General features: G+C 33.8%; 3 protein-coding genes across 3 annotated transcripts; 1 reads left to right on the plus strand and 2 right to left on the minus strand.

The window, feature by feature from the left end:
- The first annotated feature begins 10,848 nt into the window (after positions 1–10,848).
- On the plus strand, positions 10,849–13,898 carry LOC102605360 (protein trichome birefringence-like 36). The gene is made up of 5 exons (XM_006361409.2): positions 10,849–11,294; positions 12,137–12,308; positions 12,429–12,610; positions 12,749–12,907; positions 13,355–13,898. Exons 1-5 carry the CDS (start codon positions 10,969–10,971, stop codon positions 13,650–13,652), a joined length of 1,137 nt encoding a protein of 378 aa, XP_006361471.1. The 5' UTR covers positions 10,849–10,968; the 3' UTR covers positions 13,653–13,898.
- Positions 13,899–14,746: 848 nt separating this feature from the next.
- Positions 14,747–15,613, minus strand: LOC102605702 (germin-like protein subfamily 3 member 2). The gene has a single exon (XM_006361410.2). It carries the CDS (start codon positions 15,531–15,533, stop codon positions 14,895–14,897), a length of 639 nt encoding a protein of 212 aa, XP_006361472.2. The 5' UTR covers positions 15,534–15,613; the 3' UTR covers positions 14,747–14,894.
- A 2,174-nt stretch (positions 15,614–17,787) lies between these two features.
- On the minus strand, positions 17,788–24,930 carry LOC102606036 (ACT domain-containing protein ACR12-like). The gene is made up of 10 exons (XM_006361411.2): positions 24,668–24,930; positions 24,218–24,269; positions 22,959–23,081; positions 22,155–22,249; positions 21,362–21,446; positions 21,143–21,202; positions 19,913–19,968; positions 19,680–19,785; positions 19,475–19,543; positions 17,788–18,191 (listed from the first exon to the last, which is right to left on the minus strand). Exons 1-10 carry the CDS (start codon positions 24,832–24,834, stop codon positions 18,129–18,131), a joined length of 876 nt encoding a protein of 291 aa, XP_006361473.1. The 5' UTR covers positions 24,835–24,930; the 3' UTR covers positions 17,788–18,128.
- Positions 24,931–26,492: the final 1,562 nt, after the last annotated feature.

A 26,492-nucleotide genomic window follows, 5' to 3' on the forward strand; every position in this document is an offset into this window, starting at 1 on the left:
GCGTTCTTTGAAAAAGTTAAATCTTGGACAGGGTTTAAGGATGAACCGGCCGGTTCACTCAAAACCGTGGGCGAACCGGTGAAACAAAGCGTGGATATTCGTATAGCCATGGGATTTTAGAGTTTTTTTTATTTAATCGTATTTTTATTTTGAATATGTTTTTATTCTCAAAAAAAAGAAGAAGAAAAAACTGTATTTTAAAATTAAATATTTACGCAATTTATATAATGAAAAAATTGTATAGTTACGCGTGATGTTATCTCTATTTTATAAAACATATTTAAAACTTTTATATAATGCAAATCCTACACAAATGCTACTTCATCTAACTAAATATATATAAGATAATTTTAAAGCAAAAGAATAAGACATATTTTTTTATAAAATAAAATATTAAATTAAATTACAAATAACATATATATATATATATATATATATATATAAAAAGAAAGAGTCAAAGATCCCAAAAAATATGCAAAAAGATGCAAAGTAAGAGAGTAGGTAGCTAGGGTTTATGAATAGTGTTTATAGTAGTGCAGCGCAGTGTATGTGGCGCTCCATTGTTTAGCAGTAAGCAGCAGGGAGACTGTGTCCCAGTGGCATTATATGTGAAGGGGGAGCACATAAATAGAAACATCAGAAACAGGTGGGTCCATTGTTTACAACAAATGGGGTATTGACACGTGGAATGTGGTCAAAGATTTAAAAAGCCCAAATCAATGTGACGACTTGGGTCCAAAAGCCCAAACTGGAAAAAAATAAAATTTAATGAAATTTTCAGGTGTCAAGCGTGTGATATTCACATGTCTAACATAGATGTGGTTATGGCTTTTTAGGGGTGTAATAATTTTAATTTTAAATACTTCAGGGGGTGATAGGACCCCCGTAAAATTGAAGTGTGTAGTTGGAAATTCGAATATAGATTGAAGGGACTTTTAGCCATTTTCTCTTTTAATTAAGTATAATTATAATAAAAAAATTTATCTCCTTACAAAAATCATCACAACATTTCACCAAATAAAATTCTTTTTAATGAACTTGAATTTAAAATTTGACAAACTAAAATTTCAATACGGTCCAATCTCATTATCATTGCTCAATCCACGATGTATAAAACAAATCCCTACAAGCAAATACATAATCCTCACTAGGCATCATCTCATTTCCATTGCTCAACCCATTTGCGATTTTTAGGGTTATTCTCTTCAGTAACATCTTACAATTTAACATGATGCATGTCCCTTTTTGCTACAAATTTGACCGTGCCCAACCAACAGTAGATTAAGAAATTTTCACTCATGGGGTTTGATATTTTAGGATGATTTGATTTTTTTGAGATATATATATATATATATATATATATATATAATGAAAGAAAGTTATGGAGTACTAATATCTTATTAAATTACAAATAACCTACCTAATCTCGCTTGCCCTAATGATTGTATCAACGCATACAATTCACTGTTGTATTACTTATATTCATTCGCTCTATTTTTATTTGTATTTATTCATTCTTCTTTCACCTCCTTAATTTGTTCCTTAACTCTTACCCTTTGCTCTATCTTTTTTCCTTTCTTATACTTCTAACTATTGTACGCAAAAAATGTCATATTATGCACAATCACGTGTTATGTAATTATTTGTGGTCTTTGCTATAATTGTTTTTGTGTGATAAGAATTTAGACTTTCAACCATCTTTTTCAATAATTTTGGGAGCACTTTGCATAAAAACTTTCGATCTTCTATACGTTTATAGGAATATATGAAATTTCAATTTCATCTATTTCCTCTCTGTGTCTTTTGTTGAAATAAATTTTATATATCTCATGCAAATAAATAAAATATGCTTTTTTCAAAGAGTTAAAAAGTATATATCTTTGACTTTTACTACTTATTTTCTCAGTACAAACTACAATTAATGTGATACTTTTGAGGATGTGCTAACTAGAAGAAGGAAATAATAGCAAATATTGCATCTTTGTGCAACACATCATTCTATGTAACTTTTGGTTTATGTGTTAACAACACTATATTGTTGTCATTATATCTTTTATTAACATGCATAATTAAATATAATGTATATTTATTATTATATATGACTGGTGTGGTATGGTGTCTTTGTGCAATTTTTTTCGATTAGTTGAACTTAGTAATTTTGAGATTAAAAAGAGGATAAACAAATCTATCTCAACTTTTTGTGCATGGTTAATAAAAATAAGAAGCTTGAAGAGGAAAACAATATTTAAAAAAAAATTGCTTCTCAAAGAGCCGAACATCGTCCAACTCCTCCAAATTAATACAAAGAAACGAACATTGTTTTATATTTTTTGTATTTTTATTCCTCCTAAACATTTATACCTCCAGTTTAAATGTTCTCTCTTTTTCCTGACAACAAATTATCTCATAATCATATATAGTCACTTTTTCTTAACAATAAAAACTAATGGCTTAATGTCTACTAATCAAAATCAATTTGATACTAAATTCACTTGAATAACAGTGGAAAGAGAGTTTTTTCTATAAAAAGTAGTAATTTGTATTGTTCTTCTAGAACTAGATGGTTATATTTATATTTTATCATTGTTATTACTGAAATGATACACAATAAAAGTTATCATCGTAACAGCCGTCTTGACTAACGTTTAACTTGAATTTTTCTATGACTAAAATGTGGAATGCGCAAATAAAATACTTAATGAAAATATGATATCATTTTTTATTGGAACCAAATAAAGAAATAGAAGATGCAAATCAGCATTATTTTGAACACATTTCGATTTCTACTATATTTTTGCAATATGAAACTTAGGATCTCTTATATTTCACACTAATATTCTTCAAAAGTAGTTGGAGAAAATTTCTTTCCTGCAGTAAAAAAAATTCTAAGAAAAATGAAAAAGATAAAGCAAAGACCAAATGATACTTGATATAAAAATTGATATTAGCGAATTGCTTAACCACAAAGTGTGCGGTCAACATTTGTTTGCAAAAAGGTTTTTGAGCATTTAGGGACTTATAATTATGTTATTGTAATTTTACTCGTGATAACATATACTTGAGGAAATATATATATATATATATATATATTTTATTTTTTTTTATTTTTTTTTTTAAATAATCAATTGAACCGTAGGGATATGTTAATCTTCTCTGTCCGTTTTAATTTTATCGAATGTTCCTGAAGGGACACTCGAAGAAATATTTGGTAATGTATTAGAAGAAATATTTAATGTATAAAAAATTTATACATAATTATCCAATGTTTGATACCTTTTATTGTTTTGTTTTAGTTTCTGAAGATTTTAATCCTAGTACAAGTTATACATCAATTCACGTATTATTTTAGGGCTTTTACATATTTGATTGTTCGGTCAAATATATATATATATATATATATATATATTCATTATGTATAAAATATGTATATTATAATTAATTATAATCGCTTGGCTAGTATTTTGATGATCAACTATACGAGAAAGGCATGAGAAGTCATTTCAAACAACCTTATATCATCCATATTTCGTTATAGCTTGTACCCTATGCCAAATGCAACTATGTTTGATAAAAATTTAAAATAGCGAATTTTGATGTCTATTTACCAAACATATCGATAGTTTGAATAATTAATCATATATATATATATAAAAGAGAGCCCTAGGCCCGCTTACGTGGCGCCATCACAAACAAGAATTTCATTTTAATTTATTTATCTACAAAACTAGTCTTCCCCTTTCATGAAAAGTTGTGACTTTAATGAAAAGTTACGACTTTTCTAAAAAGTTGTAACTTGTATGAAAAGTAGTGACTTTTATGAAGAGTTGCAACTTTTATGAAAAAATATGACTTTTATGAAACGTTGTGACCTTTCCGTAAAGGTATAACTTTTCTAATGAGTTGTGACCCTTTCAACAAGGCACAATAAGAATTTGTTCACACTATCATTTGTTGTCTATAAATAGAGGGATTTCTTGTCACTATTATTTGTAGGGGGTTTTTTCCGCTATAGGGTAGTCAAATTCAAATTCATTAACTAAGCTTCTTATGAAGTTTGTTTCATTCTTCAAAGTTTTCTTCCTCCAATTTCATGGAGTTTAATCTTTACTACAAGTTATAGTGATTCATGTAACAATGACAATTCATTTTTTCTATCTTGGTGACTTTCTTTTACCTCTGTTAAAAAAATTCAGCAAGGATGATTGAAAATTGATCTTCTCTTTTGTCCCTTTCTACAAGTTTCTTCATATAAATAATGAAAATTGATTTTAAATTGCAATGCGACATTACTACTCTTGCACCTCTCCACCCACAACTCATAACGCTTTTGAAATGGTTGAATTCATTACATTTGGTTCTTTAGTAAACAAGTCTTTTATTTCTGCCACTATTATTTGTAGGTTTTTTTGCAATAAGACAGTCAAATACATATACATTTATTAAGCTTCTTATGAAGTGTGTTCCATTTCTCAAAGCTTTTCTTCCTCCTATTTTATGAAGCTTAATCTTTTACCGTAAGTCATAGTGATTCATGTATCCCTTGCAATTTATTTTTGTTATTTTTATAACTTTTTTTTTTTAACTCTGTTAAAAATTTCAGTGAGGATGATTGAAAATTTATCTTCTCTTTTGTCCCTTTTTACAGGTTTCTTCATATATTTATTGGAAAAATTGCTTGTGGAATGTGTTATATTTGATAGCATACAACAATAAATATGTGATTACTAATATGGAACCAATGATGATGTTTGTTAAAATGTAATGTGATCCTTTCTTTCGTGGACGAAAGTCCTTCTTAGTAGTGGATATTGTAATGACCCTCATGGTCATTTCTGTGTCTTGCCTTCTGTGTGTCGTTTAGAGCGTTCCTATAGCGACCCCAAGTCATTTATGACTTGCTGGGACTGACAGTTCGGTCACCTGGTCGTTCGTTTGGTTATGGTGTGAGTTTTAGTGTTTTGGAATTTATGAACCTTGAACGATCATTTTCGATCAAAAGTTCAAGAAGAAGACCTCAGAAGAGAATTCTGACGGTTCCATCAGCTCCGGAATGGCCAAATTAGGCTAGTAGCATAGTTGGAACGAGTATCGAGGCCTTCGATGCGAGTTTAGACCATTAGGCGTTTTAGCCTTTGAAATTTGGCCTAAGGTTGACTTTGGTCAACATTCTTGGAAAACGTGCTCGAATGAAAATTCCGTCAGCGCGGTTAGCTCCGGAATGTCAAGTTTGGTATAGATTGACCTTTCTTTTGTGTCTCGAGGGTTTCAATATTTTTCGGAGCTCTTTTGTAGTTTTTGACTTAAAATGGCTTTTGGAAGTGGGACCCACTTTTTATCGAGATGACCTCTGATGGAAATTTTGACTGCGCCGTTGAGTCCAGAATATCGATTTTAGTAGGGTAGCATATCTGTTTTATTTTTATCGGGTTCCGAACGAATCCCGAACACCCCATCGGAGATTTTAAAGTTGGCAAAAATCAGCTTTTCAGCTGATATTTATATAGCTGGTGCAGGCCATATTTCAGCCCCCATTTCTCAACTTCAAACCTTCATAACTCTCTAATTTCAAGTCCGATTTCAGTGATTCTAAGGTCCATCTTTTGGGGGTTTTCGCAAGGAACGCGTTGGTGAGCTCGGAAACTGATTTGGGGTCTCCATTTGAGGTAAATTTCGTGAAATACCTACTGACACACCCTTTTTGTGAGCTTGATTTTGGGAATTTTTGAGACTTGATATTTCAGTCATTTTAGATCCGATTTCGGTGATTCTTGGGGCTATCTTGAGTGGTTTTTCAAGGAGAATGCGTTGGCGTGGTTAGATTTCATATTTAAGTTTTTGTTGGAGGTAAAAAGTTGTGTTTTAGCTGCTGTCTTAGCTCATTTCGAGCTCAATTTTTGGGAAAATTTAGAAGGTGATTTCTTGGTCATTTTAGGTGCGAATCTGGTGATTCAAAAGCCTAGATTGTGGGGTTTTTCATGAGAATCGTCGTTGTGTGATTGGTTTCAGCATCTGGACCCTCGTTTCTAGCATTTTCTTGTAAATAGTTGCTGCTATTGTTGTTCCATTTTAGTGTAATTGGTTTTGGTTGCATGTTGATAGTGTGTTGTTCCCGAGCCCCGAATTGTGTCCCATTTTGGGATATGAGCTGGGGAAACTGGTTAGGACCCACTTTTGGGGTTAATTCCAGAATTTCCAGTGCGGGTCCCACGATTCCCGTTTTGACTCCAAAATTGACCCGTTTCCGTTTGTTGTGATTTTGGTGTCTAAACGACCGTATTAACTTTGTGACTCTATTTTTGATAGCGGGGCAGCGTTTCGAGACCGTTCGGAAAGGGAAAGCTCTGAAGAAGTGATTTTGCAGCGTGTGTGATCGGCCTACAAGTAGGCTACGGTTTCCCTCTCTTAGATTGAGCTTGAGAGTGTGAATGTATTTTGATTAGTTGAGATTTGGGTTGGTAGTTATTGAATCACGTATATGTGTTTAAAAATTATGTTTTCGGCCTATTTCGAGAATTATCGGGTAACTGTGAGCATTCTTTGTGTTATTAATTGACCCTCCTCGCTATGTGGAGTGCTTGCATGTTTAATTACTGTTTATTTGAAGCATGTTGGGCCTTAGTTTAGATTTGACTAGGGCTTGCCTTAGAAATACATGATTCGGATTTGATAGGCCTTAGTTTTGCCCCGACGTCTCTCGGCCGGCTTAGATCCCTGTAGATTGGTGTAGCAGACTTGAGTATGATAGTTTGGGACTTAGCTAGGCGATATGTGTTTTGCCCCGACGTCGCTCGGCCGGCTTAGATCCCTGTAGACTGGTGTAGCAGACTTGAGTCTGATAGTTTGGGCCTTAGCTAGGCGATACGCTTTCTCCGATAATAGTTATCATTATTTCTCCGATGTTACGGCTTCACGAGTTACGTCGGCGATACTAGTTCTACTTCGCGATTTGAATTTGATTTTGGATTTAGTTCCAAGGACTTACATTGATTGGCTATGTGTGGACGGTGATCCACGAACATTTATGAAAATAGATCGATTGGGACTCTTTCAGCAGCTACAGTAGCACCTTTATATAGAGCATCCGGTTAGAGTTCTGGCCTCTATTGCCCAGATACTTAATAGAGCATCCGGTTTAAGCTCCAGATTAGGACTCTTTCAGCCTATTGCCCAGATACTTAATAGAGCATCCGGTTTAAGGTCCGGCCTTTATTTCCCAAATACTTATATAGAGCATCCGGTTAAAGTTTCGGCCTCATATACTTGATACTTATGATTGGTTACTTAGGTACTTTTGGTGAGCATCCGGTTCGAGGTCCGGCTTCTGTACTGTCAGATTCTACTAATTGGGATTGAGGTTCTGGTTCGATGTTCTCAGTTCTTGGGTTCTTATATGCAATTCTCTTTAGTTATAGTTATTCTGTGTACTCGTCAGGCTTATGGAGGTCCGTTCGGGTTTTTATTTAACTTGCGCACGAGTGTACCTTCTGGATTTATAGAGCTTCAGTTAGGTGTAGTTAGCTTATAGATTATTTTAGTTAGTTCTTTCTACACTAATGTGCATTCCATTGTTACTTAGATTTCCGCTCTTAACCCTCGGTTTGTGTTATTCCTTCTTTTCATATTGCCTTTACTTTTCAAGTTCAGTCGGACTTGTATCTTATCTTTCGAGACAGTCCAGTCTCTGTGGTCCACTTTTGGGACTTGTACTCGTTTTGTTAGTAGCTCTGTACTAGTGACTTCCAGGTTCTGGAGAGGGATCTTTATTTGTATTTATGTTTTGGTTTGCTTCCGCCTGTGTATGTTGTTATCTTAAATTTTTGCTTACTCTTGTTTAGCTTTTGCCCTCAAACTCATTACTTGTTGTTCCGAGTTACGGGTTACAGGTTACGGGTTGGCTTACCTACTGGTGGATTATAGTAGGTGCCATCATGATTCAAGGAATCGGGTTGTGACATAAAAGAACCAAACAGATTAATCTCCTGCTTGCCACAATTAGTATATTATTTTGATTGTTTTTTCTTAGGTACAAACATTTTGTATGGATTGAGGTATACATATTATCGTCTCTATTGGAGAAAATTACTGAACTTTTTCCAACAGATAATGAAGAAAAACACAAATACAAAGGCTCGAAAAAAAACTTGGTTTATTATCAGTTCGTTCCAAGATTCTCCAAGTAAAAGTTTTTCCCCTATTTCTTCACTTCTCAATCCTGGCAACAATAATGACTATTCTGAGACAATGAAGAAAAACATTTATGATACTCACAATTTTATGGTCATTTTTAATATATACATAATACAACATACTATAATAAAAAAGAGGTTGATGGAGGTTCATAAGAAAGGAGTTGAAGGTCCTCCATTTGAATTTAGTTAATTATGTTCTTGTATGGACGTGGTGTTCCACTTTACTTGGGAGTGTTGTTGTACGAGGCTTTTTGGTCTCTTCTGTAATGTCTAGTGTTGTTTTTTATAACTTCTTGGAATTTAGAAAATTTAATTACTTTTGACCAACTATTTCCATGGAGATTTTCTTAGATTTCTTTCTTATACTTAAAATCTCTCTATGACTCAGAATTTTTGTATAACAAAAACGAAAATTAAAAAAAATTTTGCACTTTAAGATTTCAGAAGAATGTTTTACCTTAAGATAAAATATTCTTGACAATGTAGTGTATGTATCGAAAATATAAATATTACCGAATGACCATATGTAAGCTTAGTAAAATAGTTCAATCCCGTGCGAAGCACGGATTATTTACCTAGATAGCAAATATAGCAACAATGTGCAATTCATTTTGTATCACTCATTTTGTGAATATAATTAATGGAAATTCCTATTGGATACACGGTTGAAAAAATGTTGTAGTAATATGCTAATTAACATGTTAAAATGTCACAGCTCTATTAATTTTGCAGGAGTCTACATTTATTCATTTCGAACAAAATGACTTTTTGGTTCATTTATATTTTTTTTTTTTTAAAGAGTGAAACTCCATTAGTTTTTTGTTTGACCAAATGGAATATTTTTTTTTAAAAAAAAATATTCCATTTGGTCAAACAAAACACTAAACGAGTAACACTCTTTAAAAAAAAAAAACAAAAAAGGGAAAAGAAGGACAATGAGAGCAAAAAGAAAAGAAAAGAAAAAGGTATCCCAAGCAATAATAATGTTTTTTCTATCCCTGGTCAGAGATCGACTATTTTAGATTCACATCGAAAAGTTAAAGTGTTCCTTACCAACCAAAAGTTTCATACTTGCTCGATTCCAAAACCTTTAATTGATTACTAATAAAAAATGAAGAATAACTTATCGCTCTACCATCATCTTTAACGTAACAATTACAATATTAAGTGGTCAACAACCCCTAAATTACGGTCTAATCAAACTCTCTCTGCTAATAATCCTCTTTTTTCCTGTTAAGTATGCCCTTTCACAGTGGCCAATAGCCCCTCCAGATAATAAGGGTTTAACTTAATGTTTACATAATATACTTTAATATATTATATGGTAGGTTACTTGTTTTTTTTTTATGTTAATAATTTCACTTATAATAGATAATTATTGCTCATAATTATTTATAGTTGTATGTTTTAATTGATTAACTATTAGTGTAACTATTTTTTTTTCTGTCGTCAAAAATAGAAGTTAAATTCATAAAATCAATAACTATGCCTCAATCTCAAACTAATTAGTATCGGTTATATGAATTCTCAATTAAAAATTTGTTATAATATTTCAGCACATTTTACTAAAGAATTTCTAATACTAAGTATTCTCTAATACACAATTCAGAGGTTATATTTTTCGTGGTATAAAGAATAATAGTATAGAGACAAAATATGAAATGATTTAATCCCATTATTATTTAATTTGGTATTATAATCCCCATTGTATAATCCAATGTAACTTGTTCACAAATCAAATGATACGTAATTGGTATCATCTTATTTTTGTTTTTCCATCTTTTTGTTAAGTTTGCCTAACAAGAAAAAAAAAAGGCATAACGGATTATAGTTACAAAACTAAGTCAATATTTAAATTTTATGAGTTCAATATTTTAATAATTTTATATCATTAGATTCTAAATGATTAATTCATACATGTTCAATATATTCTTAAATAAATACATAATTTAAATTTAAATTATTGAATTCGATCGATCACATTTTTTACCACTCCTATATGGACTTTTTAGGACATAAACATTGATCATTTGAATTTTGACATCCTAACCACTCCTACTTACTCTAGAAACAATGGTAATCATTATTAATGATCATAACAATAATAATATACACAAAAAAATTTTATAGGTGGAATCTGAAGAGGACAGTATATATAGAACTTTACTCTTATTTTGTGAAGATAAAATAACTGTTTATGATAAATTTTCAGTTCAAATAAAAATTAATATGAAAATGAAATACAATAGCAAATAACTCAAGTAAAAAGATAGTGCAAAAAAGAGGCGTAATATATAAAAGTAATCTTTAATTTGACCTTAACTGACATCTCCAACATTGTGTGTATATAAGTAGACTCTTAGACTTGTACAAATTTGAATAAGTAGATACGCGTATTCTACATGGCAATTCAGGTGGAATACATTCAATCTGATTTGTATGTCTTGTAAAATACATGTGTTTACTTATACACACTCAAAGCTGAACGAGGTAGATGTTAGATATGTCAAGTTAAATGAATGCATTTATGAATCATATCAACAACAAATAATACGATAACAGAGGAACAAATAATCATTAATGACTATAGTGAAAGTAAAAAAAAGAAAAGTTGATTACCACATGTCCATAGGACCCATTCACTCCGCCAGTCATGGCGAAAATAGAACTCATTTTGTCTTTAACTTTTTTCAAAATAAAACTCCATAGATAAGAGCAACCAAAACGCCTGTTTAATTTACTCTGCCATCACTCCAAAGCTCCAATATTTTGCAAATTAATGGCAAAGAATTCATTTTTATTACACTTTTTGTTGTTTTTGGTTCATATTTTGAGTTTAATTTCTGGGATTTTGTCACAATATGAGTTGGAGGAACTTACATGGTTAGATGACAAAGATGATGAAATTTCAATGTTTCATAGCCAACATTCTTCTATGAGAAAATGTGATTTCACTTCTGGGAAATGGGTTTTTGACCAAAGTTATCCTCTTTATGATTCAAGTTGTCCTTATCTTAGTACTGCTGTTACTTGTACCAAAAATGGCAGACCTGATTCTGATTATGAAAAATGGAGGTGGAAACCACATGGTTGTGAAATTCCAAGGTACTTAAAATGTCTTCTTACCTATATTGAGTTCTTTTTAATAACTGTGATGTTCGAACCAGCTTGTGTGCATCTCGAGATAGTCAACAGGTATCATGGCACTAAGACTAAGACAGATGAAAAGTAACTACTCGTAAAAGAGTTGTCAGCTCGCTTTATTGACCACTAGTGTGAAACCATTGGGCTTCACCTTTGCATGCAAAAATATTTTAATTTTTAATCTTCTTTATAATTTGGCCTATTGAAGGGAGTTTGGAGCAATAGTAAAGTTGTCTACATGTGAGCCGTGAAATATAGTCACTGACCTGAATTGCACTACCTTGGGGTGTGGCCCTTTCTCGGTTCTTGTGTAAACACGGGATGTTGTGTATCGGACTGTCTTTTTCTCTTGTACTTTGGGACTACCTTTATTGTTGTCAAATTGTCTTGTATTTGCTCTTGGCACTAATGGAGCTACAATCTGAAGTTAGTGGTGAAACTAACATTTTCACTAAAGAGTTCAAAATATAAAAGAAAAAAAAAACAAGGGGTTCAACATGTACTATATTTATACGTAAAAGTTAATTTTAACAATGTATAAACTGTGAAATTTTCCGTCGTAAGAAAATTGGGTTACCCTACCTGGCTCCGCCTCTGCTAAAGTATAGGACTAAATTTGAACATTTTACTCGAAGTAAGGGCAAATACGAGACGATTTGTGAATAATGAGGGTATGAATGATCCGAAGTATAACGGAGGGTAAAATTAAGATATTTAGGTGTTTTTGGCCTTTCTCCTGTTTTTTGGGTTGAATTGTTGGAAAGTATCCATATGATGGTTTAACTTCCTTTGGTTGAATGTAGGTTTAATGCATTGGAATTTCTTGGAAAGATGAGGAAGAAGAGAATTATGCTTGTTGGTGATTCTATAATGAGGAATCAATGGGAATCTCTTGTTTGTTTAATTCAATCTGTTATCCCTATGGCTAGAAAAACAGTAACCTATGTTGGCCCTACTATGGCCTTCCATGCTATGGTAAGAGTTTTTACTTATTTTTTATACTGACGGTGTATAGAAGTTAAACTCTTACGTAATTATAAAAGTTAAACTCTTAGTAACTGATAAATGTACTAATGGTTGACCGGTGTTTTAAAGGATTTCGAGACAACAATAGAATTCTGTTGGGCTCCTTTCTTGGTGGAACTGAAGAAAGGACCAGAAAACAAGAGAATTTTGCATCTGGACATGATTGAAGAGAATGCAAAGTATTGGAGAGGAGCTGATGTTCTTGTTTTTGATTCAGCTCATTGGTGGACTCACTCCGATAAATATAGTTCGTAAGATAAATTTCATTTTCTTCATGTGATTCTTGAATATATACTAGAAAAACTAGTACGATAACTGTGAAGGCGGTTTTTATGTGTTAAATCTTATGAGGTCATGTTGGTCTTATTATACCATTTCATTGGCTTCAGGTGGGACTTGATTATGGAAGGGAACAGTTTCTATAGAAACATGAACCCAATGGTTGCCTATGAGAAAGGACTAATGACATGGGCTAAGTGGATTGATTTAAATCTTGATCCTCGAAAAACTCGAGTTTTCTTCAGAAGCATGTCACCTCGACATAACAGGTACTCGTCTTAATTACTCCCTCCATTTCATTTCATATGATGGTATTTAACTGAGCACACAACCTAAGAACGAAAAATGACTTCTGGTATCTTTAGAACTTGTGTTTTAAACATGTTATGGCATTTCTATGACTATAGAGCACGTGACTAAGGGTAAAATGAGAAGTTTAAAGTTGAAGAGTTTTCCGAATGTAGAAAGGTGTCATTTTTTTTGGAATAGACGAAAAAAGTGTTCTCCTTTTGTAAATGACCAATACCAATATTCATTATCTTTTGAAATATACCACAATTTTCCTTACAAAAAGGAAAGAGTCATAAAATGGAATAAACGGAGCACCATATTTTTGCAAATATAGCGTTCTCTATCCAACATTGCTACATAATAGAATGTGTGTAAAGTTTCAGTTACGATTTTTCAATCTCGTGTCTTTTACTATGATTTGCTAGGGAAAATGGATGGAAATGTTTCAACCAGAGGGAGCCTCTGGAGTTCTTTAGCCATCCGCATGTACCAGAACCACTGCTGGTGCTAAAAGAGGTGCTAAGGGGGATGAGTTTTCCGGTATCTTTCCAGGATATAACAACACTGACAGCTCTTCGAAGAGACGGACATCCTTCTGTCTATAGTAAGTTTGTAAGCCAAACAGGTAAGCAGCACTTAGGAGACTATAAATCTGATTGTAGCCATTGGTGCCTTCCTGGAGTACCTGATACCTGGAACGAAATGCTGAATGTCATGCTCTAGTTAGTAAGACGTAACAATGATATAGCTAGGAGGTCATCGTTGAGATGGCTTATTTTCAATGTTAAGTTATCTTTCCTTTTTAGTCTTGCTTGATGTTTTCATCACTGTACTTCAGTGCTGAGTGTTCAATGTTGTATCCTATGTAAACAACTGATGTCTGATGCTTCTGAATGTGAGATACTATGTTAGTCTCAATTTTATCAAAGGTGAAAAGTGAAGAAAAGCTCCAAAGTTTATTACACCTTAGCATTGGTGCCAACACTAAAGAACTACGTACTTAAGCAAGACGAAGCACACAACCTGTTTTTGTACCTTAGTTCAGGGCTTAAGCGTGCCTAAGACGAGTCTTTAAGAACACTACTAGTTCATCAATATTTCATCATCTCTTCACTTGTGGGGAAGAAACTTTAAACTTTAACAGCTTGAACATTGTTCAAATGATGGTGTCTATCAATATGATAGTAGCATGCTTGCTTTCACCCTTTTTGCTTTGTTCCTTTGAAATAATGGTCCTTCTCTTTTCTTTTTTTTCCCATTCTGATGTAGACAAGTTTATGACCAAAAACAGAACAATATCTCTGAGTGGAAGACAACAAAATACTTCATAAATTCTGTTATAAAGCATCTAATGCCTACATTTCTAACACTTCTCTTGGATCTTGTATAACAGTTTTGGCCTAAACTAATCAACAACAACATACCTAGTGTAGTCCCACTAAGTTGGTTCTGAAGAGGGTAGTGTACAAAGACCTTACCCCTACCTCAGAGGTAGAGAGATTGTTTCCGATAGACCCCTAAACAGTCCAAAAAGAAGTAAGGAAGTGAAAGCATAACAACACATCTTGAGCAGTAACTACATCAAAGTAATACAAGAATCAAAGTACAAGAAACAACATAAATCGAAGGACAAGAAACTATGTGAGCAATATTACGATTACTACTTTGAACGGATATCGAGACAACACACTACTACCTATTAACCTTCTACATAATCCGTGTCCTCCAACACCTCCTATCATATTGGCCTTAACTAATCGATCTGAAGAATCATTTTCAACCTACATACGAACACCCCCCTCCCCCCCCCCCCAATTTTTTTTACCAATTCTCAGTATGCTTATGTTGCAACCTTTAGAATTATGCAGCATCTTTTTGGAACTAAGGTAATTTAGTTGCATTACTGAATACAGAAGAAAAGAGATGAAACACAGAAACTACAAATATTTCCTGTAATCTATCCTACTATTGAGGAACAAACTTCTTCCTCAATTTAGCAATCTCCTTGTCATTCAATCCAAAAGCTTTCATCAAGAGTTCCTCTTTAATTCCTGTTCCAAAAACAGCAGATGGGATTTTCACTAATCCAGGATTTTGGCTGTTAAAGCTTCCCAGAATAGTCGCTGGCGAATCGCCAACATTCATCTGGAAGTGAACTAAACCTTTTGGAAACACCATGACTTCTCCTTTCTCAAGAACCTTAGCAAATACTCTGTTTCCTGAATCAACAAACCCTGAATAAATCTTCCCCTCGAGCACGAATGCAGTTTCTGTTGCTCTCGGATGAAAATGTGGCACGTTGACACCATCAACGTCAAAATCAGCGCGCACAAATGACATGCCTAATGTGTTCAGTCCAGGAAAGACAGTGGAGCTTACTGGAATGGATGAAAATCCAGTATGCTTAAAGTTTCCTGGATCTTTAATCCCCGAATAGATAAAATCATCGACTGTGACAAGTGATGTATTCTTGCAAGAAAGGAAGATTGAAGAAAACTCTGTTCTTGGAATGCAGTAATCATTAACTGGATCAGGATCATATGCTAGGCTTATATAGCTTTGAAGAAAAATAACTAGAAAAACTATCATTTGAGAAGGAATCATTTTTCAATATTCAAGAATGAAAAAGCTGGAAACTTATGAATCTAGACACATAAAAATGTATAGTAGCAAAGAATATTGAAACCTAGTGAATATTGATTCTATTAAAAAAAATTGGCCTACTATTGAGAAATATATATATGGAATTTCAAGTGAGAAAAGTATTTTCTTTTTTGATGACGTCCCGGTCAACTTTTGCGCACCTCGACTAATTCCACGTGATACATATCACCTCCCATCAGCAATATGTACCAGGTAACTATGTCTTCCAAGGTTGGGATAGAGAAAAGTTTCTTTTTATAGGACTAATACTCCTTCCGGTACTAAAAATAGATGTCCGGTTTGAAAAAATCAAGAGATAATTTATTACTTAGTTCCTAATTTACCCTTACTATTAATTATAGTTGTTCATTTTCCAAAACATTGAATTCATTATATTATAAGGGCAATATAGTAAAATTGTCTTTCTAATTATCACTCCTCAAGGAGTGAGCCAAGCCAATACTGGACGAGTAAAAATAGACGGAGGGAGTAATTCTTTAAGGACAATGTTGTGCTTCACAAGCAAAGGCTTTGCTTGTGAATTAAGATATGGAGGATTAGTACTTTGCCATGCTTCTGATGTTGTCTTCTTGAAAGATAATGGCAAAAGGTGATGATTTTAAAATAAGGTCACCAGGAAAAGGAAATAATTTTTTTCTTGAATTAAAAGACAGATGAATATTATAAGCCATATTTTCACAACTCACCAACCCAAAAGGCAAAAGAAAATGATAAACAATTGATAATGCTACATGATGGACATTCCTTTTCTTTGTTTTTTCTATAACTAAAATGTCAGCCAACTTGTGCATATACCAACAGGTTGAATCCCTAAATTATTGCCGTATTGCGACTTTCATATCTAGATTTTTGGGTGTTCACAAAATCTTTTGAATTATCACAAGTACACATGAAGAAAAAAATTGAGTGAAAAGTTAAAATCCCCCTAAACTATCACTATTTTATGAGTTACAAACCTAAATTTGGGTGTTCCCAATCTTAGTAGCTTAGTTGATTGGCTATCTGAACTCCCACCATATTGGTGAGGGTTCAATTCCCACATTGTAATCCCCTTCCCCAACTCCAATTAAAAAAATGAATCATTGTGCTTGGTAGACTCATTTTTAAGACTTTTTTCATCTTTCACGCGTCTCTCAACCAATTATTCAAATATTTTATCATATCTAAGGGGACCAACTTCATTTTTCAGAACTTCTGGTCGTGGATTGGATGATCATCAGTACTAACAACTCTTTAATGGTTTAGGTGGATACAATTCCACCATCCCCTCTCTAAACTCCTTCCACCTAGATATTCACCTTTTTAACTTCATCTTTTCTCCATCGTGTTTAGGGCATGGTAATGATATTAGAAAACTTTGATTTTATTAAGTCATTATTTTGATTTACTGCATTAATATGGAGGGTTTTTACATTGTAATGCTATCTTTTATATAAAAAAAAATAGGATTAAAAAATCAAAAATAAGAACTAGATGAGAGAAAAAAGGCAATAACACAATCACATCAAATCTATAGTTACAGAAAACAACACTTTTCACCATTACATGACAATGAATTTAACAATACAATATGATTTAAGTTACAATCAACATTCTTGTAAACATGCCATATGAAGTGGCTTTTTACTTTTCAGGCACAGGTAATTGTTAGCAAAAGAAAATAATGTCATGATAATGACAACAACCGCTCGTGCTGTCGTGCACCAGGCTAGTGAGACTAGACGTCACTAAGAAGTTTCGATTGCATCAGATAGATGCTGCCATTTAATTTGTACCTACTTCTTAAAATTTAGTCATTCATACAACTTTATATAGTTGAAGTTAAAGTACGTATAATGGAAGTTCAATCATTTTTGTCTCACTTCCGTCATTTTTGCCCAATCCAAGCCTTTTTGCTTGACTTCAAACATAAATCGCAGAAGTCAAGCAAAAATGACGGAAGTCTAACCATTTTTGCCTGCACTTCACATATCTGAAGTTGGATACCATGTGCAGAAAGATTTTTAAAATGAGTACAAGTTAAATCGCGATGTCAAAATAAAATTTCACCTGGGCATCTTGAAGACAAGTAGGCTGACAGCAACCGTGCATGTCAATGTCATTTTATCTGAAACGAATCAAATTTCTCTTCTAATTTGATTATATTTTGATACATTCAAGCCTTCATCCTTCTCCAATAGCAATAACAAGAAGGTAAAGAAATCACCTAGCGTTTCCAGAGCTAACTCTTATTGAGATTATGAACTATTAAGAAACAAAAAGTTACAACTGTCATGTCTTCTGATCCCGCTAGTGTTTTTTACATTCGATAGAAGGACAATCGGAAGAAATTGTGCACATTTTCATGACATTAGTAGTCCTGTCAGTTTGTTTAGTTTATTCATGACGAGAAGGGAGAGTCGCAAATGCATAACATAAATTACGACTCAATCAGAAAACGGACATAATATGTTACATGACGACTGAGATGACTCAAGCCCTTTCAGTGTACATACAAGGTTATACATATAGTGTACATACAAGGATGCACGCTGGCTAGTAACTTTCTTCACCTGTTTCAGGCCTCCTAAGGTAATAGCGCAGACAGTTTACAAGCACCTACAAGTTCAAAGATGGAGTTAGAGATAGCAAAAGAGGACAACGCTATGATAGGGAAGAGACTAAGAGAAATCATTAAACACAACCAATGAAAACATTAAAGCCTTTAACTGCTCAGAGTAATCTCCAGGTTTTACATACTATCCTACATCAATTCACTGTAGAGTTCCCCGTGTTAATATTATTGACCACTTACAACTTGACATGTTGTATTTTGGGTCTTTAATTCAAGGAAATGGGGAGATTGAAGATGATGTCACACACTGTACTAGTGCAAGAGGGGTCAAATGGATGCTTGTTTTCGAAGTTTGTATGACAAGAATGTACCACCAAAGTTTAAAGATAAGCTTTCCAGAGTGGTGGTTATGGGGCTGAATGTGAAGAACTCTCATGTTCAGAAGATGGGAGTAGCGGAAATGAAGATGTTGAGGTGGATGTGCAGGTATACTAGGAGAACAAGATTAGAAATGAATATATCCAGGACAAGGTGGGGTGGCTTTCGTGGTAGACAAGATGAGGGATGCGGAATTGAGAGGGTTCGTACATGTGAAGAGAAGAGATGCAGATGCCCAAGTGCGGAGGTTTGAGGGGTTGGTTGTGGTGAGCTTCAGGAGAGATAAAAGGTAGGCCGAAAAAGCATTGAGAAGAGGTGATTACACAGGAAATGATGCATCTTAAGCTTACCAAGGACATGACTTTAGATAAGATGTTATGGATGTCGTGGATTAGAGTGGTAGGTTAGCAAGTAGTTGAACGTCATCTCATTGTCCAACGAGATAGGTTTCTCTTTGCATACCAGTAGTATTCGCACTATTCTCGTAGTTTCTGGTCCCTTGATTTCTACGACTACAGGTTGTTTAATGTGCCTCAATTATCGTTTTATTTTGTTGTTGTTATTGTTCCTTTTCTTTGTATGATTTAGAATATTTCCCCTATTATTTGCAATGTCTTCATTACTTCTGTTTTCTCCTTTTGAATCTGTTTTGATATGCGTTACTTGAGCCGAGGGTCTTCCGGAAACCTCCATGAGGGTCAGATCTGCATACTACTCTACCCTCCCAATCCTCACTTGTGGGGTTACACTGGGTATGTTGTTGTTACCACTTGACATATTCAACAAGACATGTTAGCACCAGGAAAAAAATGAAGGGAAATGGACGATATTTGGTTTTCGTTTACACTGCTTTTGAAAGGCCTTAGCTATAAATCATAAAAAGATACCCCAATAAAGAAACACTGCTAAGACTGTAGGAAGTAGGAACCGCTTCACAACTATATGTTACCTGAGACATAGAACGAGTTAATGCTGCTCCACCGTAACTGACATAGAACTTGTCCTTCGCAATTAGACCCTGTACATTTTCAAAAGTGAAGTTGAGGCAAACTAAGAGAAGGAAACTAACATGGAAGAATGTAAGATACACTTCTTCTTTTGGAGAGCGAATGTAAGATGCACTTCTGCACGACAGGGGAACAAAAGAAACTTACTTCTGTATCAATCTCTGCTGATTCGACATGAATGTTAATATCGGCCATTATTTTGACAACTTCCACCAGCAAACCAGATCGATCAGCTGTTTCAACATACAGCATACTGAAATAACCACAAAATAGGCATGTCAGTATGTGTCGCATCACCAATTTCAATTGCTCATCAACATTAAACTAATCGAGAAGTGGTAATTGTGAGCCATATGAAAACAGCTGCCATAAGATGCTACCTCCTCTTAGGTCCATCATCCTTAACATGTATATGAGTCGCAATATCAACATCAGGCTGCCATGGAGCAAAGCACAAGCTTATTAGGCATACTCGAAAAGGTTGAGGAGAAATTACCAAGGGCAACAAAATGTAGTGGTATTGAAGGAAATCTTTAACCGCTCAAATTAATTCCCCCCTAGAGCAGAGCAAAATAAGAGAAGATATAGGTGGAGTAGCACGTATTTCCTGAAGGAAGTTATAATTATAACATATGCCCGCTATTTAAGTATTGGCAATCATAAAGATATCACACGGACAACTAACAAATTGAATGGAAGGTAGAGTACCCATATGTAGTCATAGCTTTCCCTCAAAGACTATGCAAGCAGATTTTAAAACTCACAGTGAAATGACAACTATGACGACTACTGGTACAGTGTGACCAGATTTCATGGGAAGCCACTTAAATAGCACCATAACTAAAACCAACAGATGATAAGATAAAACTAAAGTGTTCCCAAGACACCACAAAAATATTTTCAATTTTTCACAACCTTCACATCGCCCATTGCTTTTCCACCATTTCTCCCAATATCTATTTCTATTAACACACATTTAAATTTGTCAACAGCCCAAAGCTTATCAATATGCACACCCTTTTCAAGTGCAAAATAGTTATTTGACTTCAAAAGGGAAAGAGCAGCTATCATGAAGTCTAGAAGGTATCACATGCACTTGAAGGGGCATAGGGAAGTGAAATATTGTTTATTTTTATTTGCCTCAAATGGGAAACAACAGTGATCATGAACTCTAGAAGATAGGGAGAAAGATATGGTAGCATCTCCTTCATTCATCCAAACCATAGAACTTAAAGCAGAACACATGCATTTGAAGGAGCACAGGGAAGTGGCAAACTTGTTTATTTAAATGGCTCCCTCCACCAAAGAAATAATAATATAATAATATTTTTAAAATATATAAATAAATAATAATAATAATAATAATGTTGATAATTATAGTAGTAGCAGCAGCAGCAGTTCACCAACAAACAGTTTGATAACATCAATACATCTATATCAACAATAGCTGTAAAATACTTGAAATTTTGTAAGTATGTAGATGTCGAAAGAGGTCCAAACGAATTTCATACATCCGACCCTACTAGCTTATGATTGAGGCATAATTGTTGTATTGACATAGAGGCCCTGGGATGAAGAGAGGAAACAACTAAATTATCTGAATGTTTCACCTTCTTTTCGGGTGCTTTTATTCCAAAAGCCTCACCCATAGCAAGCCGCTCGCTGGACTCCTGATAAACATAAAACATTCTACTTTAAGGGTTGCAATAGCAAACTAAGGATCATGAAAACATGAATAATTACTCTATCACAGGATAGATCAATCAGGATGGCATGTATAGGTTCAAGACGTTTCTAGAGATTATATAAGGGAAGTTCAGGAAACATACTGGATGATACTTGATAAGGTTTTGGATTATGGTCAAACGAATGTTCTCCAATAAATCAGGATCTTCAACTTTGCGCCCGGTATCCCTGGAGAGCAACAATCAATGGCATCTAAGCTGAAAATGTAATGGCATATGCCAAAAGACAGACATGGAGGGATATCATTAACTGGAGATAGAGGGAAGTTATGGAGCAACACCACATGTCTTTCTCATAGAAAATAGATATGAAGATGAACACATTTGGAGAAAGTTACAAGTAGTCATCACAGCATGCTATTGGACGTCCACCATTTCTGTATCATTTCACAACAGAACATACATGCTACAGGGTAAATCATTTTACAGGCATACTTACCCCTTGTTCCATCTACCATTAGGGTTTCAACTATGCAACCTTGAAATATGCAACATATAATCCAACATCATTGCTCTTATTCGGCTAATTTGACTTGCATTATCTTCAACAATTCCCATATATTTCTCAAATACTATAGAGAAGATTCAGAATCAAACAGTATCAAAGCAAGTAGATAAAGAAGTTAAAGAATAATATGCAAAATGCCTTCCATCAGATAACTTGCATTGCAGACCATACTGATTAATGCTCAAAATTTGCAGAAGTGTGAAGAAAATGACAAATAGCCAAAATGATTAGCAAACATCTTTTCTTATAAATAATATGAATGAAAGAATATAAATCACAAACTACTACAAATATTCAGAAAATCTAATTCCATGTATTAACATCCCAATGCACATATTCAATTGAGTAAAAGTTAATCTACACACTTACAATCGTGTAATAAGAAACTGTGTCTTTTTCACTGAATCCTGGGTCGTAACAACTCCTTTCACAACATCCAAGCCCAAGTCTTTGAGTGCCTTCATCTGCAAGACATACAAGATCAACTAGTTGGCTATGTATACTTGAGGAGAAGTCAAGACAGCAAAATTAAAAGTACTAGACCCTGGAAAAGGAAATAGTCTGCAAAACTAATGTATGGGTATACCAATAGTGAAAGGCAAGCAGACGAGTCTCATCCAAATAGTTATCCAACAAATCTTCTCTCGTGTATAAAATGCATAAGGCAAGTATTAACAATCGTGATAAACTCTATCTGCTAAAAACTGATAGAGGCCAGTAAACAACAAAAATCAGAAACCTAAGGGGGTGTGTGACTAAAATCAATTGTTTTTAAAAAATATATATAGTGATGTAGGTCCATTTAAGTGTTTATCAGTCAGGAAAGTATCTCAATGGAAAATGATATCTCTAGGCCTCTCACAGAGCATTCTCAACTGGACGATATGGAATCCGACAAACAACGAATATTACAAGCAGAATGGCTATGTCCACAAGGAAGACCCGATTCCGGTCTTTGTATATAACGTCCTCAACTAATGTACAAGTGGAAATGGTTATGACAAGGAAGTCCAGATTCTGATGGTTGATATCTTATATCTCTTCCCCGTCTTTCAAAATTCGGCATCAGATGGAGAAGAACCTTCACAAAATTCCATTTATATGGAAGCAAACAAGAAACATGCATGTGTACATTGGCATACCAGGCTAGGAATGGTGGTTCAAAGAATTTACCGTGTCAATGAGAAGACCTAGCCGATCACCAAAGCTAATTTCCACAGTGGTTGCATCGCATTCAGGATCCTGAATTATCTGAACAATTGGCAAAGGAATAGAAACAGATTCCTGTTCGTCTTTCTGAAAGGAAAATATAGAATCACTATGATGATCTAGTAAAATACAGAAAAGTATAAAAGAAAGATACTAATGATTGGAGAAACAGGAGATTTTCAAATCTTCGCATTTCTTTTTTTCCGCGTTCATGATTATGAATATTCAGTAAAACTATAAATAGCATTTAATTTTGCCAACACTTCTTAAGGAATTTATCCAATAAGGAAAATAATGATACCATTTCCAAATGATTTCACACCCCGTAATATGATTATATTTCCAACAAATGGTGATGTCACTAACATTTGCTGCAAGTTTACAAGAAATCACTAAATTATGGTGTTGGTATATAGAAAAAAAACTCAAAGCCATTGTCAGCTTAAACCGTGTAGTTTAGTTTCCTTTTAATCTTCTATAGAAGAATGGCTCGCTCTTGTTTCTCCACTTCTTCTATACTCCATCAGCCATTAGTCCATTGTAGTATTTCACTGAGTATTCATTTGTTTCACCCAACACCATGATAAAAAGCAGCAGTTTCTGTGTTAAATTGTTGTTACTTATCTTCAGCTGCCAAGATGCAACTTCGGAAGGCAGTGCATTTTGACAAATGCAAGCAAATGTCAAACAACTACCACCTAACACAATGCTTCCCCTTTTTCTCCGGCTGCATCATCACACTGGAAATGCATCAACCATGTTTTTGTTTTTATTCTCACAAGTATCTCGAACTCAAAATGTGATTTATGAGATAAATAGAAGATTCGGACATGTTTCATTTGATTTTATTACTTAAAAGCCTCAACAACATGCAGTTAAGCAAAGAACTAAAATTCCTGAATTCGCTAGCTCCTTGAAGACTAGGATAAATTCCTGACTGCTTTAAGAGCTTCCCAAGACAATCCATGAGACAGAAAGTACTTCAACTATTTCAGTAACAGTCTATGAAAACCAGTCAAAGTCAGATAAAATTAGATAAATTACATCTAGTGAGATTAAAAAATGCACAAAATTAATATCCAAATGAGAAAAGATGCACAAAACAGGATTCACGTACTTATTTATAGCCTATAGGTAAAATCGAGACGTTCAAGCAATCATTTTAACGCATAAAAATATGATTATTCAAGGTAAACTAGCTATAAAAGAGATACAAAACTCACTAATGCTGGTGACAAACTATCAACACCATCAAGAGTGCACGAAACAGTGTACCTACAAGACACCTAAAATTTGTCAGATAACCAATCAAACGTATATTTAATTACTTAATAACTGGAAATCGTTAACTACTACAGTTTCACTTATCAAAAAGAAAAAAAGATTATTCATTTGCTACTCCAGAGTCTAGATGCCAAAAATTAAACAATCGGATAATTTCTTAGAAACCAATTTCAGTTCTCCCTCAATTATATAGCGAAGAGATTCTATACGTACGTTTAATTCACCAAAACTTGCTTCTCAGGTAAATACGATTCGAATAAGTAGCTCAAACCTTTACACGAAATCTTCAACTTAGTTTACCTAAACTCATATAAACACACAGCGACACTTTGAAGTTAAACCGAATCGTATATCAGGAAACAAGGAAAATGTTCGAGTTTGTAACTTACCTTCTACGGCGAGAAACGGCGACGCCGGCATTGGAAAATGTGTGAAAGACGGCAGAGGAGTGCAACTTGGAGGCAGTAAATTGAGGAAGACTAGGAGAGTACACACCGGAATCGGCGTCGCAGATCGCCGATCGCAGAGAAGTGCAGAAAGCGTTAGCGATAGCCATGAACAAAATGGAGAGAGAAAGAGTGAGTTTTCTGATCAACGGGGAAGTGATTGGACTTAAGATTAGTGAAGAAATTAGTACTCCTATATAGCTAAATATTTACTTACCCTTTGTTTAGATGTTTCTTTCATAATCATAACTAAGATATATTAATGTGTAATTATTTAATAAAAAGGATAAAATATAATGGCGGTAGTCCGCCAGGTCTCTCTTGAATGACCAGTCTTCTATTAGAAGCGAAAGAATTCTTCACATCAATTATATATATACCATGAAAGTTCTTAGGCTTTGATATCAACGATACAGGATCATGGATCAAGAAGATATTAAAAGCACTCGGCTAGAAGAGGTAGAGGAGCAAGTAATTTATAATAGATTTTATACGACAAGCAAATTAATTCAGATCTTTATTATAATCAAATATTTTAATGAAATGTGTATAAATATTACGTAATTAAACATTTACAATTTGTATGTGAATTCATTTTATTATATTTATTAATTTAACGTAAATATCGTTAAAATAATTTATCTAAATATATACGTGCGTTGAGATATTTCTGATAACAACGTTAGGTACAAGTGTGCATCAGCATTGTGGGCCCACTTGCCGCAGTGTAGATACCACGTCAGATAGGTCCCATTATTCCTCCTTTTCATTATGCTTCCTCTTTTTTATAAATTTCTATTTTAAAATTTCAACTTGTTCAATCATATTTTAGAATTGTTTTTGTACCAAAACAATATGGAAAGGTCATATAGTATATTGTTTCCTTCCAATAATGAGGTTAGTTTTATTATTTTATTATTTTAGAAAATATATGAAAACGATTTGCTAATTACATAAGCATTGAATTATGAGATATGATATAATATGACAAGGCTATCTTTGAGTTGATTTCTTATCTTTTTTATATATAAAAAAAAAGTTGAGTTGATAAATTTTGAAACTATAGTTAAGCTACCTCTTGGAAAGTCATTCAACTAAAAATATTTTTTAAAAAAATCACTTAATTTTGTTGTTTTAAAATTTTAACTCCAAATAAAATTTCATAAAACAAAAAAATTAATGAATAGATTTATATAAATTGGCTGAGTGGTGACACGTCAATAATTTAATGACTTTGGGGTTAACTTGCCTAATTTGCCGTGATGGTATGTGACGCATCATTGCGCATTTATGTTCAAATAAACATGCAATGCATTGACTAAAAATTTGGCCATCAACTTAAAAATGATCTAGATACATGTGAATCACAGTAGATGCATGCATATTTTTTTTTTAAATTTACTTCATTCTTCACTTCTTTGAGTTCTAACACAGTGTTGATCTCCTCTCCACATCATTCCACATCAAATTGAGGTTATTCCATGAACTTCTAATTTATTCTGATGTTAATACATATATTCTTAACAAGATCTTAATCTACAATCTTAGGAGTTTCAAGAAAAGCACTACTAAAAAAAGCAAAAAAATGACGAATGAAAAATAATGGACTGCATTGCTCCAAAAAGCGACGGCAAATGTAACACAGTATGTTAAAATAAGTTAAACTAGTTGTCGACAAGTTGTTATATGTTTTGAGTTGTTGCTGAAAGTGTAATTCCTTGTTTATATACGGCATAAGAGCATGACATAACTTCGTAAAGCTTTGTGA

This window comes from Solanum tuberosum, unplaced genomic scaffold (genome assembly GCF_000226075.1).
Source record: "Solanum tuberosum cultivar DM 1-3 516 R44 unplaced genomic scaffold, SolTub_3.0 scf00354, whole genome shotgun sequence".
NCBI lineage: Eukaryota > Viridiplantae > Streptophyta > Magnoliopsida > Solanales > Solanaceae > Solanum > Solanum tuberosum.